The sequence below is a fragment of the Callospermophilus lateralis genome, chromosome 20, assembly GCF_048772815.1.
Source record: "Callospermophilus lateralis isolate mCalLat2 chromosome 20, mCalLat2.hap1, whole genome shotgun sequence".
In the NCBI taxonomy this organism is placed as follows: domain Eukaryota; kingdom Metazoa; phylum Chordata; class Mammalia; order Rodentia; family Sciuridae; genus Callospermophilus; species Callospermophilus lateralis.
This window is the reverse complement of record NC_135324.1, coordinates 7,189,010-7,215,896: the sequence shown is the minus strand read 5'-3', so window position 1 is coordinate 7,215,896 and position 26,887 is coordinate 7,189,010. Positions and strand designations below refer to the sequence as shown.

Here is a 26,887-nt window from a genome sequence, read left to right as displayed (position 1 = left end):
CCACATCCTCAGCTCTTTTTATTTTTTATTTTGAAACCCGGTCTCACTAGGTTGCTGAGGCTGGCCTTGACCCTGTGATCCTCCTGCCTTAGCGTCCTGAATCGCTGAAATTACAGGCATGTAATGGCACACCTCTAATAAGCATTTATATCCTTGGCTAATCAAAGTGGCAAGTAAGTTTGGGGTGAAGGAAGAGTGGTCTCTTCCTCTCAATGCACAGCTTGCTAAAAACACTATTAAAATGAAGAATTGGACTATTCTAAAAGTCACTTAGTATTATCTATGTTCTTTCAACTTTTCTAAAACAAAGCTTCCTTTACAGACTTAAAAGACTCTTTTTTCAAAGAGAAAGTCAACCACAAGCAGTTGTACAGGATGAGCAACCCTCACCCAAAATTCGTGGGACCAAAAGTGTTTCAGATTTCCAGATTTGGGAATATTTGCATGTTTATAATGACATATCTTAGGGATGGGACCTAAGCCTAAACATGAAATCTGTGTTTCATATATACCTTAGACACATAGCCTGTGGGTCCTAGGCAGTCACTGTTACCACATCCAGCCACATTACAGACTTTATTTTTGAGTGTAACTGTACATTGGCTGTGAACCAGCAGATGCGCTCAGGTATGAAATTTTTCACTTGTGTGTCATGTCAGTGTTCAAAAGGTTTTGGATTCTGGAGCATTTTGAAATTTGAATTTTCGGAACAGGAATGCTCCACCTGTAATAGTACGTAAATACTTAAGAGTTAGTTGTTGGAGGGAAACAAACAGATCTTGGCATTTGCCAGTTTCTGTGGTGTGGTGTAAACACTCCAGCCAGGGCTGATTTCTAGCTACCAGGGAGAAGCCACTGAATGCAAAACTGGGAAGAGCTGTACATGATCAGCTCACACAAGCCAGTGCAATCCCAGGAATCCTTCAAGCTGCCAGTTCTAAAACATATGTCAATACCCATCCTGGCTTCCCTCAACCACGAACTTCAGAGAGCCACTCTGCACCCACCTCTCTCAAAAGAATTTTTGATGTCATTCACTTCGACCTGAGATCCGGGCACTCTGAAGATCCCCTGCTGCTGGAGTCCTAAGATAGAAACATACAGAGAAAGAAACAGTAAAGGACATGAGACCAACATGAGTCTGTGGGAGTATCAGTAACTCGCTCCCTTGCTTGTCTCTTTATCCCTCCACCTTTTACAAGAGGGTCATTCCCAATGACAGTCCCCTGGCAGAACCTGTGCCACTGGAGGGATTAAAGGACCTGCCTCATTCTCAATGGAATTAATGGGGATACTCATAATTGTTCCCTGATTCCGTTTTCCACATAAAACAATTCATGTTATAGTTCAGGAAGTATTTACTCTTAAAAGACAGGATGTAGTCAAAGTTTGGGGGTATACAGAATATACTCAATAAATGCTGACCACCTCTTTGTTAAACAGTACCGAATTTGTAGGAGCCAAGTGTCTGACCCCAATGTCCTGGCTCACTCCACACAGCCATGCTGACCTTGCTTCCCACATTAGGCCTTCCCCATTCTCCATCCTCTCTACCAGGCTGCTCAGCGGCTGTCCCTTCTGTTTATTTGGAACTGATTTCAAATATCACCTCCTCAGAGAGGTTTTCTGTCACTGTCTTAGTCAAAGCAGCACCCCCCACCACCACCATTCTCTACCCCTTTTAGGGAATTTTGTAGCATTATTCATAGTTGTAATTTCATTACAGTCAGCCCTCTGCATCCACGGCTTCCCCATCAGTGGATTCAACCAAATGCAGATTGAAAGCATTTGAGGGAAAAAAAAAAAAGAAACATGTGCAGATTTTTTTCCTTGTCATTATTCCTAAACAATAGAATATGACAACGATTTACATGGCATTCACATTGTATGAGTTATTATAAGGCATCTAGAGATGATTTAAAGTCTGCAGGAGGTGTATGCAAATATTATACCATTTTACATAATGGATCTGAGCATCTGTGGATTTTGGTATCTGCAGGAATTTGGATATAGAGGGATGACCATGTTTATCTTTCTGCCTGTTAATTTCCTCACCCTCTTATTTAGAAATATAGCCCTCCCAGGGCAAACATTATATCTGTCATGTTCACCCTTGTGCTCCCACTGTCCACAACAGTGCCTGCTATACACTCAGTAAACATATTTTTGGAGGGATGAGTAAGTGGATAAGCAGAAGTTACCTTCTCGTGACAACTGGTTACCAAATCCCAGACACAGTTTCCTCCATGGGATTTATAATCTAGTAGGATTAACTGATTTACTGTCCCTGGGGTTGGTTGGGAGCAAAAAAGGAACTAAAATAATCCTGCTGTCTACTCCCTCATTGCACCCCTGTTATCCTAAGCCCTGGGTCCCTCACCACTATGTCCCATCCCCCACCCACCAAGACACACAGCTCCAAAGTCAGCACTCCAAACAGCAGCTGTTCCCTGGAGCATGTTCCTCCTCAGAAGCAGAACAGTGACAGGAAGTCTTCCAAGACAAATTAGAATTTCATTCCTACCAGAACAGTCCAGCACCTGCTCTGCAGAGAGCTGAAAGTACTGACCCAAGATTGATCTTACCATATAAATTGATGTATCGGATGCAGCTCTCAACTACAAGTGGTATAGCTTGTCCTGAATCCTTAAGGGAAAAAAAAAAATGTGAGTTTTATTGGGCTTGGCAACCACCACTGAAAAAAGATACTGCAAACACAAATTAACAACTCAAGCCAGAATATTAGTACCATCAGATTAGTAGGAAAATAAGCAAGGAAGTACTAATCCTAAAGTCTCTGTGACAATTAACAATAAAGAGTCTTTAGTTAGTGCAGAAAAAAGCATAGCTATGATAATCTGAAAGAAATGCTCTGTCTTCTTACCCAGCCAGCAAGGAATCTGGGATCATGAGGTTTGACAGGCACATCTAGGACAGGGGAGAGGGAACCCGCCCTGTGGAGGGGGCTGGAGTCTGACCTTGAAGGATGCTCTGCCTCCCACTCCACTTTGCTCCAACTCAACCTTCTTCTCCCAGTGCTCATGTGTCCAAAGGCAAGATCAAGGCCTCTTCCCATTACTGAGGGGCCTGATGGCAGAATTAAGAACATGCCCTGTGGGAAGCCGGGCTGGCCCCCATGGGTTTCTTCTGAGCTCTAAGAAGGGAAGGCTAGTTCCAGTCATTACAAGCTAAACATTCAGATACACACACTGAGACTGTAGACCTATCCAGACTCTCCATGGCTGGGCAAGGGGCAATTTCCTTTGGATTCCAAGACTGGTTGACCTCCCTATTATTTCAGGTCATTTAAAGAGCACAGATTTTTTTTTTTTTGAACTCTCTTTGAAAAGGGGTCAAATTAAGTTACTACCCTCCTTAGAAGGTGAGGGGACAAGGAAGCATATGCAATATGCTCTTGCAAAGGTGGCGTGGACTTCAATGCTCCTGACTCTTCCACACCCGACCTGTCAGTTCTGCCCTTGCTGGAGTGCAGTCGGGAAAGGGAAGGATGTGACCCATCGGCAACAGCAAAAGTGGGCTCTGCTCTGCAAGTCCTATCTAAAGACAGATTCCATCCAACTGCAAGGGGCTAATGGGCCTTTCTAGTAAATACCTGGTTCCTGGTTCGAGCATTTCTTCTTCCTCTGATAACAAAAAATAAACAGGCAGCAGAGCAGGAGAAAAAGAAAAGATTATGCAGGAATAAGATCAGTTATAGTAAGCAGATAGTTCAGAGTCCGTGAACGCCGAAATGCAATGGCAGCCAGCAAAGGTCCTGGGGGCCTGCCAATGGGCCTGCCGTGGGGAGAGCCACCCTGACCTCTGTCTCTCACTGGTCTTCCAGGAGCTGCCGTCAGCCAGCCTCCCAATAGGTAGAGTCAGCTCCTTTGCCAGACACCAGTAAAGAAGGGGCCTCTTTTTGTCCTTATCAAAGTACAGGAAGTATATCTTGAGCCCAGTCCCATCTCCAAATCTACTTCACTTCAACAAAAGGGACGACTGATTCACAAAAGGGAAGAGCCCACCAAAGTCCCCAGAGGGTAAACCCAGCTGCCAAAGCAAAGAAACACACCTTATGTCTACTCTAACACTGTCCCTGGAATTCAGCCCAGAAATCCTCATTCTTGGTAAAAAGTTCAACTTTACATGATGATATTTATTGGGAGCCTAGCCAGAGGGATTCCACCAGAACCCAAACTCCAAACAGTTCCCCACATTCTCCCAATACTTGGCTTGCTTTTCTGGATATCTACTTGGCTTTGCTCTGCTTCCTATCCCTAGTTCTCCCTCTCGAACCCGGAACCCTGCTGAAACCAAAGATGAAGGCTGAGAGGACGGAGAGAAGGTGGGTCACCTTTCTGATTTTAGGGGTGGAACCCGAACCTTTGCTTTCACTAAAAACTCCCAGTGTTCAGAGAACCTGTTGGCTATTTCTTGCCACATGGGCAGTAGGTCAGACTCTGAGATGGGTTCAGTCAGGCCTGTTGAGGAGGCTGAGCTGAGAATTTGGAGGAGGTGTGACTACCAGCTGGTGCCACCTGTCTAGACCCCAGCATCTCAAAAAGTGGAATCAGCTGCTACCTGACATCTGGCTAAAGCTATCTCAATCACAGAACCTACACAGCAAACAGCGTGGCCCAAGGGGGCTCTAGAAGCATTAACCTAAAGTTAATGATAATAGACAGGGCTTACATTGCACTTACATTGTGCTGGCCAGTGTTCTAGAAGCATGGCCTGCCTAGAAGCTCACTCAATCCTCATCACATAAGGTAGGTCATTATCATTGTCATCTCACAGAAGCAAGATGGAGCCTGTCCCCTGCCCCAGAGGTGTACCTCCTGGGCCTCAAAATACACTCTTAGAATAAAAATGGGATCTCCTTCTGAGAACAACAACAACAAAAAAAAAAATCTAGGTTTAAGAGTATTTAAGTAGAGTCCTAGAAATTTCTAAATCTAAATCCAACGGCATTTATTTATTAATAATTTGACAATGCTCCCTTGCCTGCTGAAACATCAGAGTCACGGAGTCCCACTGATTTTATTTCACTGAGATACTTTCCACAGGTGTAGTTTTTCAAAACTGGGACAGATTGATTGATTAATTGATTGATTGGATGATACTAGGGATTGAACTCAGGGGCACTTTACTATTGAGCTATATCCCCAATCCTTTTATTTTGAGACAGGGTCTCACTAAGTAGCTTAGGGCTTCTCTCAGTTGTTGAGGCTGGCCTTGATCTTGTGATCCTCCTACCTCAGCCTCGAGATTACAGGTGAACATCACTGCACCTACCAAAAGCTGGGGACTCTTAAATTTAATGGCCCGAAAGATAGCACATGAGCTAGAATCAAAAATTAAATTCCATTCTCATTAATTGAAGAACTGAATAAATTAGACTGCTCTCTCACTTTCTGTAAGTTAATAATCCTTCAGAGTAAATCGATGCTGTTTGAAACTCTGACTACTGAGCTCATAGTAGGCACACAGAATAAGTTTCCTGAACTGCAACGATTATAGGTGCTACAGGTACCATGTGACTATAAAGAAATGCAATAGCGTTTAACAAATATACCTTTTTTTCCCCCAATCATATTAGTATTCTTCTCCCTTGGCCCCTTATGAGGCAGTGCACTTACTCCAACGATGCCACAACTATTCATATGCACTGGGGGCTTTTTTCAGAGTTAGTTGACAGGTACCACTGTACCATATTCCCTTTGCCACTTCAGATCTCCAGTGGTGTCACAAAGCTAAGCTTCAAATGCAGCTTTTTATTCCAAAGTGTCCATTTTAACACAAAGTTATAGCACCAATGACAGAGGCCAGGCAAGAGGGCTCTAAAGAAGACTGGCTAAAAAGTTGTGGCAGCAAAGGTGATGGTGATATAATTAGAAGAAGAAGATGGCTTCCCAAGGCAACTAGCTCAATGGGCACATGCTCATGTGGTCAGGGGAATGAAGTTGGATGACTTTACAGTCACACAATACATGTAGGATCTATTAAGAGAACATTTAACTCAATGGAATACCTAATTTTCAAATACTGTCAAATAAGAGTGAATTCCTTCCAAAGATAGAGCAAATTAGGGAAGTTGTCCCTGTTCTGAACCTTTGTTCCTTTTACTCCTCCTTTCAGGGGCTCCTTCTGTCCAACCCCACAGGCCAGCCCTGTACCTAGTTCTTCTCTGTCCTGAAAGCCAGTGATGTAACCCATACGCATACAGAGGAAAGAAAGCTGGCGCAGGGGCTGCCTCCATAACTCCAAAGTCATCAGCAATGCCCAAATACCCTCACTTGTGTCCTGATTGACACCAGTCTTCTTTTCTGAAGAAAGTGTCTTGATTGGCTGGGGGCAGGCTCTCAAATAACCAGAAAGGATTTTGCCTCTGTTCCCCTAAGTAATAAAAATGCATATCCCCCTGCTTGCTGTTCTTTGCAATACCATCACCATCTTAAATTGCCTAGAATGGTTCTATCTGGGATGGCTTGTTCTTTTTTTTTAATATTTTATTATTTTTTAGTTGTAGTTGGACACAATACCCCTATTTCGTTTATTTATTTTTATGTGGTGCTGAGGATCGAACCTAGGGCCCCACACATGAGAGGCGAGCGCTCAACTGCTGAGCCACAACCCCAGCCCCAGGGATGGCTTGTTCTTAGACCCTTTACATCAAAGGAAAAAGAAAAAAGGATAGAGAAATGTATCTAGTCAAAATGCTTTAATATTTAGTTTGAGGTGTCATGGGTTAACTTGTGATTCTAAAAGGACCACCTCGACTCTTCTCCCCTGTTCTAAACCATCTAAAAAGACAAAACTAGGTGGGAAGAATTTCTCTCACTCAAATTGTATATGTTTCCTTTGCTGATATCTACTCAACTAAATGAAATAAAATAATGCACTGGCATAAAAACACACTATTACCCATAGGGATTTCGTTGGTGTTGCTTTCAATCAGTCTCCTCTTGAGAGATGTGGGTGTAAAGTATAATGGGATTTTTCCTTTCTTCTTCTTTCTGTTGTGGTGCTAGGGATGGAACTTAGGGTCTCCCACACGGTAGGTAAATACCTACCATTGAACTACATCCCAGCACTAGATAATGGGATTTTCCTAACTGTCCCTCAAGCTTTAGGACTACAGTTCCTGAAGCAGTGAAGTGTCTGGCGGTTCAACCCCACTTGGACTTGGTTGATCAGGCATTTCCCCCTAGGACTGAGAATCGTGGACGGTATTAGGGGCACCTGGTCAGAGCAAAGCAGCCGTGATGAAGGGTCCTCACTGAAGCTACCAGCAAGCTGCAACAAGGAGCTAGCTCAACCAGGACTGGCCCAGGAATGGAATGGAAAGTCAGTTGGGACACATTGTCAGCTGGAGCATGAGGGTGGACAGAGGCTGCCATTACATTGGGCACATTCGCGGACTCCATGGCTCCCCAGCAAGTACCTTAATGAACGCTTCCATACTGCCGTTAAAGAGTTTATGGCTACACACTGAAAGAGGCCTAGGTCTCCTCATTTTCTGTGGTTTAGGGGGAAGGCAGGGGGGCCTAGGGGAAAACGGAACAAAAGAAATCAAGAAAACAACAAACATAAACATCCAACTGGGAAAGACGCTCTTAAAACACCAAACTGGAGGAGAACATAAATGTGAATGGAAGCCCCTGGACCCCCAAAGCACTGGTTTCCAATGTTCCATCTGAGGCTTTTGGGTGTCTTAGGAAATCTTAATTTACCCACAATGCCAGGCAGGAGCAACTCTCATGGAACACAAATGCATTCTAAATTAATGTTGGGGGTTGGGGCAATATGTGTCCAAGAAACCACAGAAACTCTAATCAGAGGCCGTTATCCTGCAAAGCTGACCAGATGGAAGGGGGATCAGGGGAGAGAGATGTAATCAATAGCCCAAGAAAGCAAGAGACTTTCAAAAATTATTGGGAGGGTTAATTTTCATTATTTTGGCTTAAATCCATCACCAAGTCTCAACTCCCAATGTACCAGGGCACTCATCTTTCTAATGCTTCTTGGCATTTCAAATGCACTTGACTAATCTTTATTTCATTGATCTGAGAGCCAGGCAATTATTACTCTCATTTCTGAGATGAAGAAGCTGATGCCAGGAGGCAGGCTGCAGCTTCTTCGGGGTCCCCAGGTGACCTGGGATGATGATAATACCCTGTTCTTCAGTAAAGTACACTTTTGATTAAAGTACTTTCAAGTCCATTATCACACTTAACAGATGTCAATATATGGCCCCATTTTACAGAGGAAGAAACTGAGACCAGAGGGCAGAAGTGGCAGAGCCAGCCCCAAACCTAGGCCCTTTGGGCTCCACCTCCAGGGTTTTTCCTACCAGGTCACAGTCATGGAGCCTTAGGGTTCCTTTTCATTTCCAGCCAAGGATTCACCTATCCCATCAACCCTTGCCATGGGGTCAGGATGAAAGTGTCTTGCTTTGCTTTAGGATCCCCACTGCCTGTGCTCTGCTCTTGGCCACAGGGAGGGGAAACACACCACAGTTTACCAGGAACTATGAAACTGCCACAAACACTAGACCTGTTTCCAGAGTTGCTCACCATGCATAGGACTGTGTGGCTTATTTGCTCATGTCATCACCCAACTAGCACAAATTGAGGCTGCCACATTTTCCAGGAAAAGGTTTGTTTTGGGGGCTTTTTTGTTGTTGTTGCTGTTTTTGTTTTGTTTTTGAGGTTAAGAGGAGGGCCCCTAATCAAGAGAGGCAGTTATTTCCAAATGACTTGGTTCCAAATTTGTAGAGCACAAAGTGGGGACTCAGCCAGACACAGAGAATATCCGCACATGACAAGCAAAGCCCTGGTCCCCAAAGTCTTGGTTGATGTTTGTGAATGGGCAGGAAGGTGTAGACAATCAAGACAAATGAGGCTCATGCTGCCTCTTTCAGAGAGCTTGCTTTACTTGTCTCCTGGAGCAGGCCAGCTTGGGGAATGCTGACCAACTCCTCCTAGGAGTTGAGCATTGAGCAAATTCTGCTAAGCTCCAGGGCATGCATGGGCAAAGACACACTCCAACTAGCATGCCACCCAAACAGTGGAACCAAAATAACAACACAGAACAAAATTTTGTAAAGAAACAACAGGCAAGATTATTTCGAGCCCATCTTGGATCTAAGTCAATTTGGTTAGCTAAGTCCGTGTCATTTCTTTTTCAAAAATTACTTATTTTCTGAGGCTCTGTGTATGGAAGGAGGGGTGGGATTTCTAACAATGGACTTGGTTTTGAATTTCCAAATGCAAAAAAGCCAAAAGAGAGTGCCAAAAACGTGACACGAGGCCACAGGTTTTAACTTTGGGGATCAGAAATAACTTAAGGCTAGCAACATTGTCACCTTGTTTTAGATCATTTCCTTATCCCACATTGAGGATGACCTCAAAACAACCCTGTGAGGTCGGCAAGAACTGCTAAACCCATTTCACTCAGAAGGCAAATGAGCCCACGGCAGTGAACGGACGCCCCTGGTCACACAAATAAAATGTGATTGAAGCTGGGAGTAGAATGCTGCTCTCCCTACTTGAGACTCCAGTGTGACTGTGACATGGAGAAAGTGATTTTATCACAGAACAGCCAGCAGTCATATTGATTTATCTTCTAAATGCTTGTGGCCAGCAAGAGTGGAGACTCATGGTGCAGGTGATGGACAACCAGGATCAAAAATCTCTGTGGTGCCCAGTTGGAAGGTTTTCTTAACATAAGTCCTAATCGTTTTTGTTTTTTTTTAAAGAAACTTTACACAAAGTGGAAATAAAAGGAAAATAGTATATCCTTCCCCATTTTCCCTGCCCAATTCAGAAAACAAAGGGCCATTTGTATCACACTGGGACTTCTTTCTGTGTGGCTCTGTGCACTGACTGGAATCTCTGACAGGGAACCGTAGCTATCCCAACTTTGCACGATATCAAATCTGTATAGACTTACTGAAGTGCTGGGTGGGGCACAAAGTGGGGAGCAGGGGGACAGCTCAGCCAAGGAAAGTGGGGCAGCCTAAGCCTTCCATCTCTTCTGCTGCTCAGTTGCAGAGCAAAAAAAGGAAAGAAAGAGAGAGAGAAAGAAAGGCAGGGCAAACAGGGACAGAGAAAGCCACAGAGAGGAAGAAAGAGAAACCAGAGACCAATGTCCCCTTTCTGCCTTTCAACCAAGATGAAAATCAATATATGTTGGCAACACAGGTGTTCGCTTGAAATTATTCTGTGACCAAAACGATGTGATTAGAAATTTCCCTAGAAAACCTAATAGACATGGATGTCAAATCCAAAATAGGGGCAATACCGAAGTTCAATGCAGTGAAGCTCTAGGGGGATGTGCCTGTGTATGTGCTGAGTTGTATTTGTCTAGATACTACGTCAGTAATTTCACCTCTAATCTAGACCACAGGGCACATCCCCCTGGGTTAGGGAGGCTAACTTTATTTGAATGACAATAATTACAAATTCATGTTTTTCCGTGGCTTTGCCATTTGTCATATACTGTTTAAGTGCAATATCACATCTGGCCAGCCTAAGTTATAGTTATTATAAATTTGGACTATTCAAAGATAAGGTTCTTAAGTGTGAGAAAATACAACATGTTGCATCTGGTGTGCAAAAACTGGCCCTTCTAGACACAGTTACCAGCAACCTGGCTTAGGGAACCTGCTCAAATGACCATCCTAAATGAGAGTGACTATGTGCAAGGGTCTATGAAAGGGATAGAGAGTCACAGTACAGAGACATTTCACCCAGGGCCTTCTGTGATTCATTTAAAATTTTTTTCCAAGTTGGCAACAAGTTCCACAAGTTAAATAATGATTGTGGAAGCAAGGACAGGCTTCTAGTTTATGAACAAAGTTGCCTTTGACCTTGGCCAGGAGCCAGAGTGCATGCTCTCCTAGGTCTAGAGTTTAGTGGCAGGGTATCTAAGCGTGAGGTCTGGTAACTTTAGCTTGAATTTTCCAAGTCCTTGGTTAAAGTGGGTGTGGAAGACAAGGCCTCATAGGGCTTTATGTAATTAAAAAAAAAAAGAAAAATCAACCCTCAACATTCCCCTGAGGGAGGAGACCTGGCCAAGGGTTTGATTACAGATCTCCGCTCCAGCAATCTGCTGGAGCAATCTTCTCCTGCCTGAGTCGTAGGAATGAGGAGGAAGTGAGGATTGGCTCCATTCATCTCCATCTGTTCCACTATTTGCAGACTTCGGTATAAAATATGGCTTCTGTGTTTTGGGATTATGACAACATCTTCTTGCCAGAAAAAAAAAGTAATAATAATAAGTTTGTTTCTGAAAGATTCTTCGAAAGTGACCCTGCACATCTGCTGCCCCATATGTGGGAAGGTCCTTGCCTGGTGTGAATCATTTTGATGTTCCCAAATTCCCAGGCCCAGAGGAACAGCTGTACAGGCAGAATTTCTGGAAAGCCCTTGTCCCAACACTCTTAAAAGCCCGGAGCTTTCCAAGAGTCTGCCCTGCCTATTCCCTTCCCAAGCAGCAGGGGAGAGTTGGGGGATCATGTTTGCTCTTGCCAAGTAGGACAGCTTTCCAGGATTCTGGGCCACTGGGAAGGACGTGTGGGGGGTTGGAAAGAATGCCATCAGGTCACTGGGCCCAGAAAGTGAGGCAAAAAGTGGTTCTCAACTGCGGCAAAGTGCAGACCGTCAGACCACTGATTTGAGTTCATGTCCAGCAGCCTCATAGCTCTTGCTGAGAACTTTGAAATGGATGGGCTCCAAGGAACAACCTGGGTGGTGACAGAGCTGCTTATGGTTCTAAGTTCTAAGCTCTGGGAAAGCAGAGGCAAGTGAGCCCATGAGCTCTCAGCTGCTGAGGCAAAGTGTTCACTGGCTCTGGTGTGCTCAGGGAAAAGCGCAAAGGGTAAAGTTGAACAAGCTGAAGAGAAAGCAGAAGTTGCCCATTTATTACTTTCTGCGACAGCCCATCCAGGTGCCCATGAGGTCCAAGCCAGGGTGTGGGCAGCGCGGATGTGTGAGCACGCATCTGTGTGTGTACGCGCGCGCATGCGTATGCCCAGCTGTGCACAATATCAGCCAAACCCCCAAAACTTGCTTGACAAACCCAGACTGAGGCTGGGCCGGCCCACCTAAGCTGGGCAGTTCGCTCAGTGGCCACATAACAAAAGAGAGGCGGGGGGTGGGAGGGTGTCAACAGCCTCTGGCCTCTCTACTGGCTGTCCTCTGTGGCTCTAAGGTAGGTATTACTGATCCACCTAGTGGACAGCACCAAGGGGAAATGCCCCACAGCAGCTCCGACAGAGCCCCCAGCCCATCGCCAGCTCAGGGGGCGTGGCTTCGCCACTCCAGTGCTACAACAAGCGAAGCAACCTCTAACCTCCACGGCCCCTGTGCCTTCCCTTAGCATCCGCACCACCCTGGCTGGTGAAGTGCGTCCCAGCGGTCTATCCCTCGCCAACCACCCCACACCCGACCTCAGGCAGCGGATAAAAGAGAACAAGATTTTCCAACTCTCACCTGGTGGTGCCACATTCTGCTCTCTCCCCTGGGGAGAAAAAGTACATGGTAATGTTTAATTGGCTTTTTTTTTTTTTTTTTTTTTTTAATCAGAACATTCATTTTTTCCCCCCTAAAAGCAAAAAAGATTCCTTGTGCCCATTTATAGTCACTGTTCTCACCACCTGCCCCAGACAACCACCAACTACTCTCAACCTCTGTAGGTTTGCCTGGACGTTGACAGAATCGTCCAACATGTGACCTTCTGCACTGGTGTCTTTCATTTAGCATTATGTTTTTGAGGTTCATCCACATAGCATGATTAAGTAATTCATTCCTTTTTTTTGGTTGAGTAATTTTTTTTTTATAGACAAACCAAATTTTCCGTATCCATTCACTTACCAGTAGTTGTCCTCTCAATATCTCTCACCTTAAACGTTCCCCCAAAACACATCCTGTTTCCATGTCCCAAACCTAGTCCTACCCAAGTCTTCAAAATCTCAATAAATGGGACACCCACTCACTTGTTTAAGCCAGAAGTGCAAGAATCATCTTTGAAAACTATTTCCTCCTTAAATCTGCCCACTTCCCTCCATCTTGGACCAGTTCCTTGTGTGTGTGTGTGTGTGTGTGTGTGTGTGTGTGTATGTGTGTGTGTGTGTGTGTGTGTGTGAGAGAGAGAGAGAGAGAGAGAGAGAGAGAGAGTGTGTTGCTGGGGACTGAACCCAGGGCCTTGTGCATGCTAGGCATGCACTCTACCAACTGAGCCACATTCCCAGGTCCCCATGTTCCTTTTACTCAGTTTTTCTATCCAGTATAATCCATCCTGGACTCATGAAGATGATGGGTAATAAATCTCTTTAAACTGCAAATAATATCATGTCATTTTCTTGCTTACAACCTTCCAATAACCTCCCACTGCACATAGAATAAAATCTAAGCCTCTTACTGTTTTTTAAAGGCTTTTGAGATCTGAATTGATCCTGTGAACTACTACTCCAACTATCTGGACCTACTTTCTCTTTTGAGCATGATGTTCCTGACACAATTTCTTTCTCACAGTCCTCAAACAGGCCTTTGCATTTGCTTCCTGGAATCTTCTTCCCCGTATACTTGCTTGGTTGACTTTTGCTTGCCTTCTGGGTCTCCGCTGAAAAGTTGGGTCCAGACAAAAAGCTTCTTCTACCTAAAGCAGACATTTATCTCCTTATGTCACCTTTATCTATTTAACTTCTCTCTTTATAGGGCTTAACATCAATATTTTTCTTGCTTCTTATTTACTTGTCTATTCCCAGTCTATCTCTACTAAACAACACTACATTCTATAGAGAAGGAATCTCATCTGTTCTTAAAATTTCTATAATACCACAGTCTTGGACACAAATCATGCATTTTGCACAAATCTTGTGCTCAATAAATATTTTTTGAATGAGTAAATTAATAAACAGATCCTTTACCTTCAACAAGCTCAGTGCTTAATGATTATAACAGTCCAAAAGTAGAGTATGCAATGGTGTGACATGCAGCAGTGCCATAGTACAATTGCACACAGGGTATCTACCCTGTTACACCAGACAAGCAAAATGATTTGAACAGATGAAGTGACTTTCCCAAGTCCCTGCTCAAGTGTACAGTTTGGACTGCAATCTAGGCTGTCTGGCTTCATATCTGAGCTTTTCCTGGAGAGCTTGGTCCACCCTCACACACATGGGATTAGGGAAGATTAGATGCCCCAGTAGAATTTGCCTCAAACTCAGTGTATCCTTAAAGGTGTGCTTGGCTTTTAATAGCATCCCTCTGCCCCAGCTCTCTTTCCCCAATTATTGTATGTGATTGACACTTCTCAGCCTTCAGCCTCAACTTACACATCACTTCCTGGAGGAGGTGATTTCCCCCTCCCTGCCCGCCATATACAGTTTTCTAGCTCAGCCCAAATCTGTCATTCATGGGGCTTATCATAATTATTACTCTTTACTCAGTATAGTCATGAGCTGCATAGTGATATTTTGATCAATGACATTATGAGAGTGGTCCCATAAGATTATAATGCAGCCAAAAAATGCCCATCGCCTAGTGACATCATAACCACCATAATGTCATTGTCGTGCAATGCATTTCTCATGTTTTTAAAAATATTTTTTAGTTGTCAGTGGATCTTCATTTTATTTATGTGTGGTGCTAAGAATTGAACCCAGTGCCTCATACGTGCTAGGCAAGTACTCTACTACTGAGCCACAACCCCAGCCCTCATTTCCCATGTTTGTGGTGATCCTGGTGTGAATTTACTACACTGCCAATCATGTAAAAGTGAAGCACATACAATTATGTACAGTGCATAATTCTTGGTAATTATAACAAACAACTATTTTACTCATTTATGTATTTACTATAGGATAATTTTTGTTTGTTTGTTTGTTTGTTTTTTAGCATCAGGGATTGAACTCAGAGGCACTTAACCACTGAGCCATATCCCTAGCCCCTTTTTAAAATTTTGTTTTTTATTTTGAGACTGGGTCTTGCTAAGTTGCTTAGGGCATTGTTAAGTTGCTGGGGCTGGTTTTGATCCTTCTGTCTCAGCCTCCCAAGCCACTGGTATTGCAGGCATGTGCCACCACGCATGGCTTAGTGTACTTTTTATAATTATTTTAGAATGTACTCCTACCGGAAAAAAGTTGACTATATAACAGTGTGCTGCATTACTCAGGCAGCAGCCTCATATATCTTGTGTTCAGTGTCTTAATCACATCATTTTCTCTTTTGCTTGATTTAATCTCATGCCACCTTGTTCATCATGGCCCTAGGAGCAGCAGGCTATCATATATGTATATTCTATGTATGGTTTAGCCTCCTACTCTGAGATTTTGTATACGAGCACTCCATGACTTCTGCACATGGTGAAATCGCCTAATGGTGTATTTCTCAGAAACTATCTCCATCATTAAGCTATGCATGACTGCTGTTTGTTGATTGAAGTCTCTTTCCCCTGAGATGTTATCTGTCTTGTGTACCACAGTATCCCCTGGCCATGTACAGTGGTGCTTTTAGATGAGCAGACAGATGGAGTGGGGAGGGAAGAAGGGAAGGAGTAGGAATCAAAGGGTTTGGGACATGGGAGTAGAACATCAGAACACACTTAAGGCAGACTTTCCTCTAACGAGGAATCTAACATATGATCCTTTTTGTTTTGGTTTCGGTTTTGGTATTGGGTATTGAACTTAGGGATGCTCTATCTCTGAGCTACATTCCCAGTCCTTGTTATTTTTTATTTTGAGCTAGTGTCTTGCTAAGTTGCTTAGGACCTCACTAAGTTGCTGAGGCTGACCTTGAATTTGCAATCTTCCTGCCTTAATATTCCACATTGCTGGGATTGTAGGTGTGTGCCACTGTGCCCAGCAAGATCCTTCAGCTTTATAGTCACATTCTAGCTCTTATGAATGCCATTATCAACATCTTTAGGAATAGTATTTCAACTTCTAACAAGTCAGAAATCAAAAAATGCTCTGTTCTTAACCTCCTGATACATGCTGAGATTTTAAAGACACATATTTTATAGTTGGTACCTCAGCCATTTTCTAGAAGGTCAGACTGTCTAGTCCTGGTGGCCATTTTGCTCTATGATGGGCTATTAAGTTTGAGCCTGAAAGGTTTATCCCATCCCTGTTATAGACAATGCATTTATTAATCCTTGAGGGATCTTAGTAACCTGAAAAACCACCTTATCAGGGTATAAGCCCTGGAGCTTACAGAATACCCAAACCTCAGAGCAATAAAAAAGTCCTAGATCTAAGACTCATGATAAACTGAGACGATGATAAACAGAGATTTCTCTAGTCAATAAAATGACATAGCAACAGCCAAGGGCAGAATAGGATATATGTTCTTGTTCCCAACGTGACAGCAGCAGCATTTGTAACAGGGAACTTAGCTGCTTTAAAACTTGTGTGCCTGGGGTCAATCACATTAAGAAATTCACTTCTAAGTAAAGGTGACCAAAAAGACCTTGTGCTTCCTGTAACTTTTCTTTGAACCTGCTGCCAAAAGGGCACTTTAGAGATAAACTGAAGCATCAGACAAGAAACTTCTTTAAAAAAACAAACAAACAAAACACCTTATCTTTTTAGCCAAATATTCCTTTGGCCCTATATTTCTTATTTGGCTTTTAAATTTCTAAATCATCCCTCCATATTCAAAACGACTGTCAGAGAACATATAAGAGCCATTGATCCAGGTACAACTATACCCTGGCCCAACTCTTAGAAAAGATTCCATGGAATAGAGAAATCAAAATGATCAGTAGAAGGGCTGGGATTGTGGCTCTCTGGTAGAGCACTTGTCTAGCATGTGTGAGGCACTGGGTTTGATTCTCAGCACTGCATATAAATAAATAAAATAAAGGTCTATTGACAACTAAAAAATATTTTAAAAAATGCTCAATAGAGGCGATTCATTGATCAACACTCAGAAGAATGAATTTGATAAGATTCTGAGCTCTCTTGCTTGCTCAATTTTTCCATGTACCCTTTTTTTCCACTGGGCAAGAATATTCTCACTCTGAATCAAATTATTCTGGTTGCAAATTCTCCCTTTTCACTCAACATCCTAAGAATCCATAGTATACTTCACTGTGTAGTAGATATAAAAAATGAATGAAGATTTGGTCTCAATTTATTCAGCTTCAGTTTTTTTTTTTCTGTCAGTCAGTAGTTTACTAACTTTAGTTCATAATAGTATATCAGTACTCATTGATTGTGATAAATATACCATACTAATGTAAGATGTTACTATAGGGGAAACTGGGTATGAGTATGTGGTAACTCTTGTACTATCTTTCTAAATTTTCTGCAAATCTAAAACTATTGTAAAATTAAAAGTTCATTCAAAAAACTTTTCTAGAATTGGCAGTGTACCAAGACCTATTGTCAAAGGAAGCAAGCTAGGCTTTTCCATGGCTGGTTCACTAAAAGAGATTCTGGATGGTTCTTTCTTAGCATCCCTGTATGTCTAAAGCTACATGTTCTTACAGCTTTTGTTGCTAGCAGCTCAAAACTTGGAAGAGAGCCACATCTCAGGGCAAGGTGAGTTTGGGGCTAAATAAACTTGGAAAACCAAATGGACCAGGAGTTATACCAACCATAATAATTACTATTATCTCATTAGGGCCAGTCAGGCAAGGACAGCAATAGAAGTTTCCATCTGACAATGCACAGAGAAGAGCCAGAGAGAAGTTTTCTCTTCCCAGTCTAAGGACTCATAGGATCTTATTTTTTAAAAGAACAATTACTTTTTCTAAACCCAGGGAATCTTATTCTGAAAATACAAGTAGCCACAAACTCATATGAGCCTGCCTTTCATATAGGGCTCATGAGAATGGCTCCCAGAGCCAGGCCCATAAAAACTAATCCTCTTGTCCATTCCTCAACTTGGAAGCTACCCTGTTACCTGCTTCCCCTGAGCTTCTCTGGAACTTTCTGTCTCTTCCTTTATACCTTCATTCTTGCTGTTTTTCTACCCTCTTTGTTACCTACACCCTCCTCAGCCCTTCTACTCCCTAGTCTAATACCTAAATGTCAGAATGGGTAGAATTTAAGGGGGGGGAGGGGTGCGGATAAAGAGAAAGTTCATTGAAACTAACTCCTCTCCCCCTTTACTTGCCAATCATGAGTTTTGACAAATGTATGCCCCCCTGTGTATAATCACTACTCAAATCAGGATATAAAACTTTTCTATTACCCCCAAAACCTCCAAGTTCTGACCAGCTAGAGCACACAAAACTGATCTATGGTGACAGCAATCAGATCAGTGGTTGCTTAGGGTAGAGTGGGATGACTGGCTGGAAGGGGCAGAAGGAGATTTTTAATGGTGATGAAAACGTTTTCTATTCTGGCTTGGGTGATGGCTGCACGTGCAAAATGCAAAGGCCCTGGGACAGGAATCAGCTTGGTGGGTTTTGAAAGGCACAGACTTGTTCTGCCTGGATGGAACATAGAAAGGATGAGATTAGGAAATAAGCAGAAGCCAAGTGACGGAGAGGCTTATGTGCCATGAGAGCAGCTGGGGTTTTATTTCAACTGTCACTAGAAAATTTGGGTGGTTGTAAGCCTAGTCTTCAGGTCCTCCAAGAACCAAACCATGTCTCATATGTCTGGAATTTCCTTCTCTGGACCTAGAACCCTCGCCGGGCACTCTACCCATATTTCTGACATCTGCTGAAAATCATCAATGCTGACCCCTAGGTCCCTGGATTCCCACCCACTACCTAATGAGTACTAGACCATGACCTTCCCCCATATCCTAAACTAAGACCCATGATTAACTTCTATTTTCTGCAGCCAGACTGGACCTAATTTCCCCAGCTGCCCAATCCTGGCAGGTGGGTCCAGTACCAGGCCCCATTCTGCCAAGGGATCAAAGTCTCAAGTCTAAACAACTCAGTAGCCCCAGGGAACACAACATGATCTAGTGGGGAAAACAGCCCCTCCTGGGGGCCTCCACCACCCAACTCACCTTCTCCAAGTGTCTGCTTGAGTAAGTCGTGCTTGGCCTGTAGCTTGGTGATGAGGTTACTGCCATTCACATATTCTTTAAATTTCTGTAAGACACAGGGTAAAAGAAAATTAGAGGACAAGTGCTGGGATCTCTGCCTCTGGAATGACCTCTGGGTAGGGAGATTAGGTCATCCTTGAAGACCCCAGGCTTTTGCATCTGCTCCTAGCTCTCCAAGTGGCTGCCCAGTCCCTGGGGGACACTAGGCTTTAAGGTAGGGTTTGGGAGCACAAAGGAAGCCCCAGGAGGATAGGAACAGTGAAATCTGCTCTTCTTAGGTAGGGCTGTGGGTAGCACAAAGAGAAGGGCTTCTTTGGTTATCAAAAGCCTACTGTATTTCTGGGCCAAGAACAATCAAGATGGGAACCCTCCCAATGGCCAGGCAGCTACAGCTAGAGAGCTGGCAAAGAGGAGCCAGGGGGCAAGTCTTTCCTTCAAATGGCCACATTCTAAAAGAGGAAGGGTTTTGCAGGCCCTGGAGAGACTTCCCATTAAGAAAGCCCAAAGTACATTAGGCAATATGATTTTCTTCTTCTTGTGAATGAGGCAAGGAGACAGGTATAGGAAAGTGACTTGCCCAAGGTGCTACAGAAAGGCAATAGTGACTAGGACTAGTCCCAGGCTGCCTTCTAGGTTTTGCTCAGTGCTGTCTGGGGCAGTACTGAGGGACAGAGAACCTTCCAGAACAGAAATATAGCCACTGCCCATACTTGGCCTGGGCCTCAGCCTCACCTCCACACAGGCAGCAGCTTTCTTGCTCCCTTCAGCCTATACCATGTGAACACAGGCACAGAGCCCTGCTGGGGCCTGCCTTTGCTGCATTATGAGCAACCAGAGGCAGGGGTTTAGTTAAATCTCTGCCTCCTAGGCCATACCAACCAAGGTGGGCAGAGAGACAGTAAATGAACCAAAAAATAAGTAAAATGCCAACCTGTAGTGAAAGCTATGGATAAAAATGAAGCAGAAAGAGCAGGCTGGGAATCCAAGTAGGGGATGTCACTGCTAAGGGGACATTTGGGCCAAGGCCTGAAGGAGGCAGAAAAGGGACATGTGGGGACCTGAGGGAAAGAGACTGGCAAGCAGAGGGCATGGCAACTGCAGAAGCTCTGAGATGAGGTCCAGGAACAGATGTGACTGCCCCAAACCTACCAGCTGGTTAACCACAAGGAGGTCCACTCCTGACCCAGCTAGCACATGCCAATGTGGCAGAAAGAAGAAAGCCTTGAAAGTTAAGGACAGTCGCAATTTTTCCTGGAGAAGAGGGTCCCTAGTGTCACCTTTTCCCCCTTGAGGACAGTTATCTTGGGAAGGGTTCCCAGGGAAGAGGGCTGACACTGACACAAATAAAACTGGGGTGGTTTTACCCTGGCCCACGCTAGTGGTTTCTGGAATGACTGTGAGGTGGGACTTTACAGCATCCTCTCCCCTTTCCCAGGCCCTTATCTCTGAGGACCTGGCTTGTTGGTCCTAAGAGTCACTCTTCTTTGCATTTGCAGAGCATGCAGCAGACTTTACACACATGCAGCAGAGACTGCCAACATTCTTGGACAGCAAATGGCAAATGCATCATGTCTTTTCCACCCAGAAGGAAACAGAAGCCCAGAGCTGTGCTTTCTCATTGAGTGACCTTGAGCAGAATACTGATCGTTTCTAAGCCTTCCTGTTCTCCTCTGTATAAGGTGAGATGGACACAGTGTTGATCCAGGTGTGGGCAAGAGAACAGGTGACTTTGTAGCCAGTTGGAGAGACGTCAACCCAGATTTCAGTTCTATAACACCTCGAGTCTTGCTTTTCACCTCAGGGACACAGGGAGGCACAGAAGCATTAAATATTCCAGGACCCCATCATGAGGAGGATGGGGGTCTGAGAGCCTGCATTTTAAACAAACATTTCCTGCTACCCAGAGGCTCTCCACCAAGGCTTCCAGTTAACAACATCCTCTTTTATCACAAGTCTAAGAATTCATAAAAAGCAGAGCTAAGGTATAAGCAAGTATTCTGCCCACCAGGCTTCATGGCCTCTGGCAGGAGAAGCTCTGATCTTGTAACTCAGGCTCCTGTTATCTTCTGGCCAGTGTCAATTACCCCTAAGGCTCTGTGACCTGTGGTATGAACTTCACCCAGGTGACCGATGAAAGATAAAAGGCCATCATATTGTATTGATGTTTGCATTAAAAGCAACATTGCAAAGGCCTAAAATAATGTTAAAAATAGCAACCAGGGTTGTGAGAGAATGGACCAGCCATCCAGGTGGATGAATTGATTATTAAGAAAAGTAGACAGCATATTCTGACACTTAGTAAAAGACACCTCAGAATTCTTTCAACTTCAAGCAATCTGGACCCCCTTCTCTGCTTCTGCCGGGTAGATTTATTTGCTTCTACTGTCAAAGTGAGTTATTATTCATACATGTCACACTCCTCACTCATCTTTCTAGCCCATAATTGTCTTTGTGAATACAGTGGAAATGTGACTGCCAGGAATTGGGTTGGGGTGATTCACAAAGATCAGCTTTGTTTTCTTTCTTGATAAGGTCAGAGAATGTTGGTGGAAGAAATGTGGTATGTGCAACTACTGGTTTTCATCAAAGAATTTGATAAGGCCAAGATGAAGTCAGATGCGAGAACTGGGTGGGTTTGTGATGGCTAAGTGAGCACAACCCAATCAATATCAACCTCCCTGCATAGTTCATCTGTCTTAGGCATTGGCCCTGACACACCCATTTCATTATTTTTATTGATGAACCTTACGGTGTGGAGGCCATGTTCACACATGACAAGACAGTGTGTATGTTGAACTCCTACATAAGGATGTTGACAATCTGGATCCATGAAATGAATTCATCAAGAGGACACCTAAGTGGTGACCAACACGAGAACTACCCAAGACATCTCCTACAGAGCCTTCGAAAGGTGGAAGGCCTGGCTCATGGCCACACACACAGAGAAGAGAGATTAAGCTGATATTAACTTAGCTTTAAAATAAAAATAAACAATCAATGAATATGATCCTAGGACATGAGGATGGGAGTATAGCTCCTTGTATGGAGAAAGTAAAAATGTGTTCTATTCTGTGCTGGTCAGACCAAGGCTGTCTCGCTGCAGAAGAGGCGCTGACAAAGAGAAGGAGTTCAGGAAGTCACTGGGATACTCAGCCTGCTCAAAACAAAAGCTTTTAAGACAGAACTGAAAGAATTAGTGAATGTGGCCTGCAGAAATGAAAACTCAGCTCCCTGTAGTCATGGAAAGACTGAAGAATTAGCCTCCTTCTGGGTCACACCAGAGAACAGAATCTAGATCAACAGCCAGAAACCCTAGTGTGTATATTTTAGAAAGTAAGAGATAACAGAAAACATATACCCAAAGCCAGCCAGCCAGAACCCAAACAGAAGGGCTGTGTGTGGAAGAAGGGAACTTTTTATCCTGGGGGCATTCAAGCAGAGTTTGATGATCTTCTGGCCTGGAAATGACTCAAATGGAAGATAGTTCCCTTACAATTCCAATATTCCATACTCAATAACCTCAAGTTCAACTATAAGCCCCTTTTCCCCTTTGCCTTGCTCTTCCCTGCCCCCAGCCAAAATGGAAGGTAAGGATTTCGTGTGGGAGGCTAGCAACTCCATGAGAAATATGCTTGGATTGCTGAGGACATTATTTCTAAAACTTACACCCCAATTTAAGACAATTCAACACAATAAAACATTTGCATAATTTTAGGGTAGTTGTTTAGGACTTAAGCCTGACTCCTTTATTCATTTTTTTTCTTAACCCAGCTGAACAGAACTTTCTCTTTGCTCTTTTTTTCTAAAGCAGAAAAGTTTCAATGACCATCACCCAAGATCAATGTCAGTATTACCCACTGATAATTCACTTTCTGCATTACAGTAAATTCAGCCAGGCAGCTTAATGTTAAAGTATGTTGGAAGATTCTTAGGTCTGATTGACCAGGGTGGTTTTGCCAGTCCTTACTCCATCAGGCCACTCCCAAACATCACAGACAGGGACAGCAGACGATTAGGTTCTGGATCCAGGATGCCACCTACTGTAAAATAAAACATCTCTGTCTCCTGTTGGTTGGCCCTCCTCTTGGCAATGTTGACCTTGCTCATGTAGGTCTCTGACGCAGCCGACTTCACCGACTCTGTGGATCGGCTGTGTTGGAAGGCGTCAGAGACGTCAAAGTCCTCTACCGTCAGCATGTCCTGTAAAGTCTGCATGGTGGCATCCAAGGTTTTTCTAACCTGGGGAAAAAGCATATCCACAAAGACCTTTATTCTTTCTCACAATTTAAAGTGTTTTCTCAAATTTATTCACATAAAGCCTCTAGGAGACTAGCAAACCTAGTCAGTTTTGCACTGAGGTGCAAAGCAAGGGAAACGAGTCATTGGTTCAAGACTGCACAGCTGGCTAGGAGAATAAGCCAGGGTGCCCCATCTAAAGTCATTTCATGGTATGGCTTCCGCCAGGGAACCTGGGGGGATGCTATGATGCACAAGGGACACAGATTTCCAGGTGTGTTCCTCTTTGCCTGTTATGCTGCCCCCAACCAGCTTCTGCAGTGGAAGGTGATCAGTCAAATAGGAACAGCACTGGAGGTGCTCCTTCTCTTTGCTCAGAGGAGGGATGGGATGCAGTCTGGAAAATGGTGGGTAGCTATGCTCCAGTCATCTGCTAGCTGACCCCTACCAAAGGTGAAACTGAGGGAAGGGAGACCCCGAGACAACAACAGTGGCTGAGGCTCTGACTGTTAGTTAGGACTTCATCTCTCTCCCAGAGTCAAGTGAAACCATAAAAGGTACAAAATCTGGGCATAAGAACCCCAACCTGACAGCACCCTTTTGCTGCATGGTGTGTAAATGGCACACGCTATGCTTTGATGGAAGGTCACTCCAAAAATAGTCATGGGAAAAACTGCATCAACATTTGTTGTAAAATTATCACCACTCAAGCTCTCTTGTCAGGCAGGCTCAGCTGAAATGTCACCTTCTAATGACATCAGGCCCTATGAGTGTCTTAACCTAGTGCCTATGCTATCTGGTATTTTTCCAAACTCATACATTTATTAATCTGTTTTGTGTTTTAATTTTTATCTGTAACCCTCACTAGAAAATTCTATGAGAGGAGGTACTATTTTATATTTGTCCAGAACAATGTTTAGCAAATAGTATGTGCTCAGTAAGTATTTCAATGCTTGTTGAATGAATAAATGAATGAATAAACAAAGTCTTACTTTGACCACAGAATGACAGGAAGGTCAGGTTTAAATTCAAGGATGGTCATGCCCATTTACAGTCCACAGAGAGGAATATTTGCTTCAATCTCTTCTCTGTGACCCTGATTTCCAATTTAAATTCTATTAACATTGTTATCCACATAATGCTCCACATAAACAACTTAAAGTCCTTTGGGGAAAGATGGAGAGCATAAACAAAGAAAGAAAATACTCTGCTCATCTCCTGTCTCTTGCTAGGCTTAAAAACCCAATGCACAGTTTGTCTCCATATAACCTCCTTCCCCCAGGACCGCTTTGATTCGTCATCGTCCTGAGCTACAATCTGTCTCACATTTGTCCTCACTCTGTCCTTTGTGGAGATGTAAGGCAAAACTTCCCTCTCTGCCCAGGATAATCCCCCCTGAGATCTGAGACAGAGACTGTCTTCTCACCTCCCAAAATGATTTCACTTCTCAAGGATAAACCTGCCCACAACCTTGGGTGACACTTCCTATAATCTGTCCTTTCTCCGGAGGCCTCTGGTTGGCTGATGTCCTGCTTAGAAGGAGGTGTCCATGTTGGGACAGGGTGTTTCCAGTTTGGCCTCTTCAGTCCACATCAAGGTGAACGCAGCTCAGTTAGGATTTCCACCTGCACCCACCCAGTAGTGAAGCCATTCCACCAGGCTTTGTGGGTGGTGTGCCAGGTGGGGTAAGACTGGCTCTAAAGCCATGCTGCAGCTTGAGTGCCCTGGGTTGTTTATTTCACTGTGTAATTTCAAATACCTACTAGATTTCTGATGTCAAAGATAGGAACTCATTGCAGAAAATAGAAAAAAGCAGAAAGAAGTCAATAGAAACCACCCCAAATCCAACAATGGAGACACAACCACTGTTACATTTGGAATGTTTCCCGCTGGTCTCTTTTCTACACCTGTGAACACACAGCTCTTTACCTACAGACTCCAGCTTACCCTACGAGTGAGCACCCTGAACAGAGTCCTCCTTCCTCTGCTTCTCTTTCACTTAATACCTCTGAGCCCTATGAGTGTCTTAACCGAGTGCCTATGCTATCCGGTATTTTTCCAAACTCATTCATTTATCAATCTGTTTTGTGATTACAGATTCCCAGGCCATTACAGATTCTTGGAGTATATGGTTTCAAGATTATATGATTCTTCATCTTATAGAAGAGACATCATTTGGGATGCGTTCCATGGCAAGAGTGGACTCCCCAGGACAGCAGCCTTTGTGAGGAAATCCCTCCCAGGCAGGGGCTCACTCACCTCCTCATTTTCAATCTTGAGAGTGGCCAGTCTGGACTGCAGCTGGTGGTACCGCATGAGCAGCTCCGTCTGCACAGGCTGCTGTGCGCTGACCTGGCACACCTGCAGAAAGGACAGTCATCACCGTGTTTGCGCACTACCCTCCTCACCTGCATGGAGCTAGGGCAAGGGCTACATGGACATCCAGATCCACAGCCTATGAGACAGGCTCAGCAAGGTCAAGCAACCTCTCCAAGGTCACCTAGCTCGTGTAGCAATAGCAACTCCAGATGGGAAAAGTCTACCCTCCTGCCATTGCCAGGATTGTGGCCCTCAGCTACAATCTTCTACATTTGTGCAATGTTTGTGGGTTTCCAAAGAGCTTTAACATAATCTTGTTAAGTGAAACTAATTCATTAATTTCAAAGCAGGAAGTTGTGGCTCGAAAAAAGCCACCTTGTAAGAGAAGCCAATGGAAAGAAGGATGAATCAGTAGGTAGAGTGCTCGAAATGCCCACAGGAAATGACAACTGTGGCCAGAGCACTCCAGGGCTCTTCTTCCCCAGCCAGTCGAGTGGGGTAGAGGGGCAGAACTGACAGAGATGCAGCTGGTCTCCTCCGTATCCACAGGGTTGATGTCCACAGATTCAACCAACCAAGAACAGAAAACATACATGGGGAAAAAATGGCCTCTGTAATGACATTTTTTTCTTATCATTGTTCCCTAAACAATGCAGCGTAACAACTATTGACATAGCACTTACATTGTACTGGGTGTTATAAGTCATCCAGAGATGACTTGAGTAGACAGGAGAATGCATAGGTTCTGTGCATATACTAGGCCATTTTATACCATTTTATACAGGGACATGAGCATCCTCACAGGGGGTTTTCACAGGGGGTCCTAGAACCAGTCCCCTATGAATATTGAAGGACAACTCCACCATTCTCCCTGTACCTTCCCATCTGGGGCTCTATTACTATCTGTGGGCTGGGCTACCTAGTTTGCTTTAGTATCTCACCCCTTCTAGGATGCAGCTAAGATCATAAGGGACTGTTGACAAAGTCTGTTGACAAAGTTAGTTATTTATTAGTAACTATGCAACCTGAACTTCACAGTGCTCGCAATGAGACCAGGATTTTCAGGTCAAGATGTGGGGCCAGACATGAGGGCAGACAGGTGCATCAGGAACAGCAACAGCACACAGAGGGCCTCTACTTTGCAAATGAAGGGAGTGGGTGGAGCCTTCTACAGGGCACAGTAAATGCCATTTTCCATCTGCCTCCTTGTCCCTCCCTAAGTGCTCCCGGATGGCCCAGCTGAGCTCCCACTTGAATTCAGAGACTGGCTGATTCTCATACCACATTGGTCTGGGTCTCCACCCCAATTCCAA

At 44.1% G+C, this 26,887-nt stretch overlaps 1 protein-coding gene across 2 annotated transcripts in view; it reads right to left on the bottom strand.

The window, feature by feature from the left end:
- Srgap3 (SLIT-ROBO Rho GTPase activating protein 3) overlaps positions 1-26,887 on the bottom strand; it is a 246,053-nt gene that overhangs the window by 31,421 nt on the left and 187,745 nt on the right. Inside the window, exons 8-14 of one of the 2 annotated variants that reach the window (XM_076841053.1) lie at positions 25,515-25,616; positions 23,061-23,258; positions 18,981-19,065; positions 12,498-12,525; positions 7,445-7,547; positions 2,586-2,646; positions 1,008-1,085 (exon numbers count right to left, since the gene is read on the bottom strand). In XM_076841053.1, coding sequence (XP_076697168.1) covers positions 1,008-1,085; positions 2,586-2,646; positions 7,445-7,547; positions 12,498-12,525; positions 18,981-19,065; positions 23,061-23,258; positions 25,515-25,616 — 655 coding nt within the window. Of the gene's footprint in view, positions 1-1,007; positions 1,086-2,585; positions 2,647-3,613; positions 3,645-7,444; positions 7,548-12,497; positions 12,526-18,980; positions 19,066-23,060; positions 23,259-25,514; positions 25,617-26,887 lie in introns of both variants that reach the window. The other variant, XM_076841055.1, reaches the window with a different exon arrangement.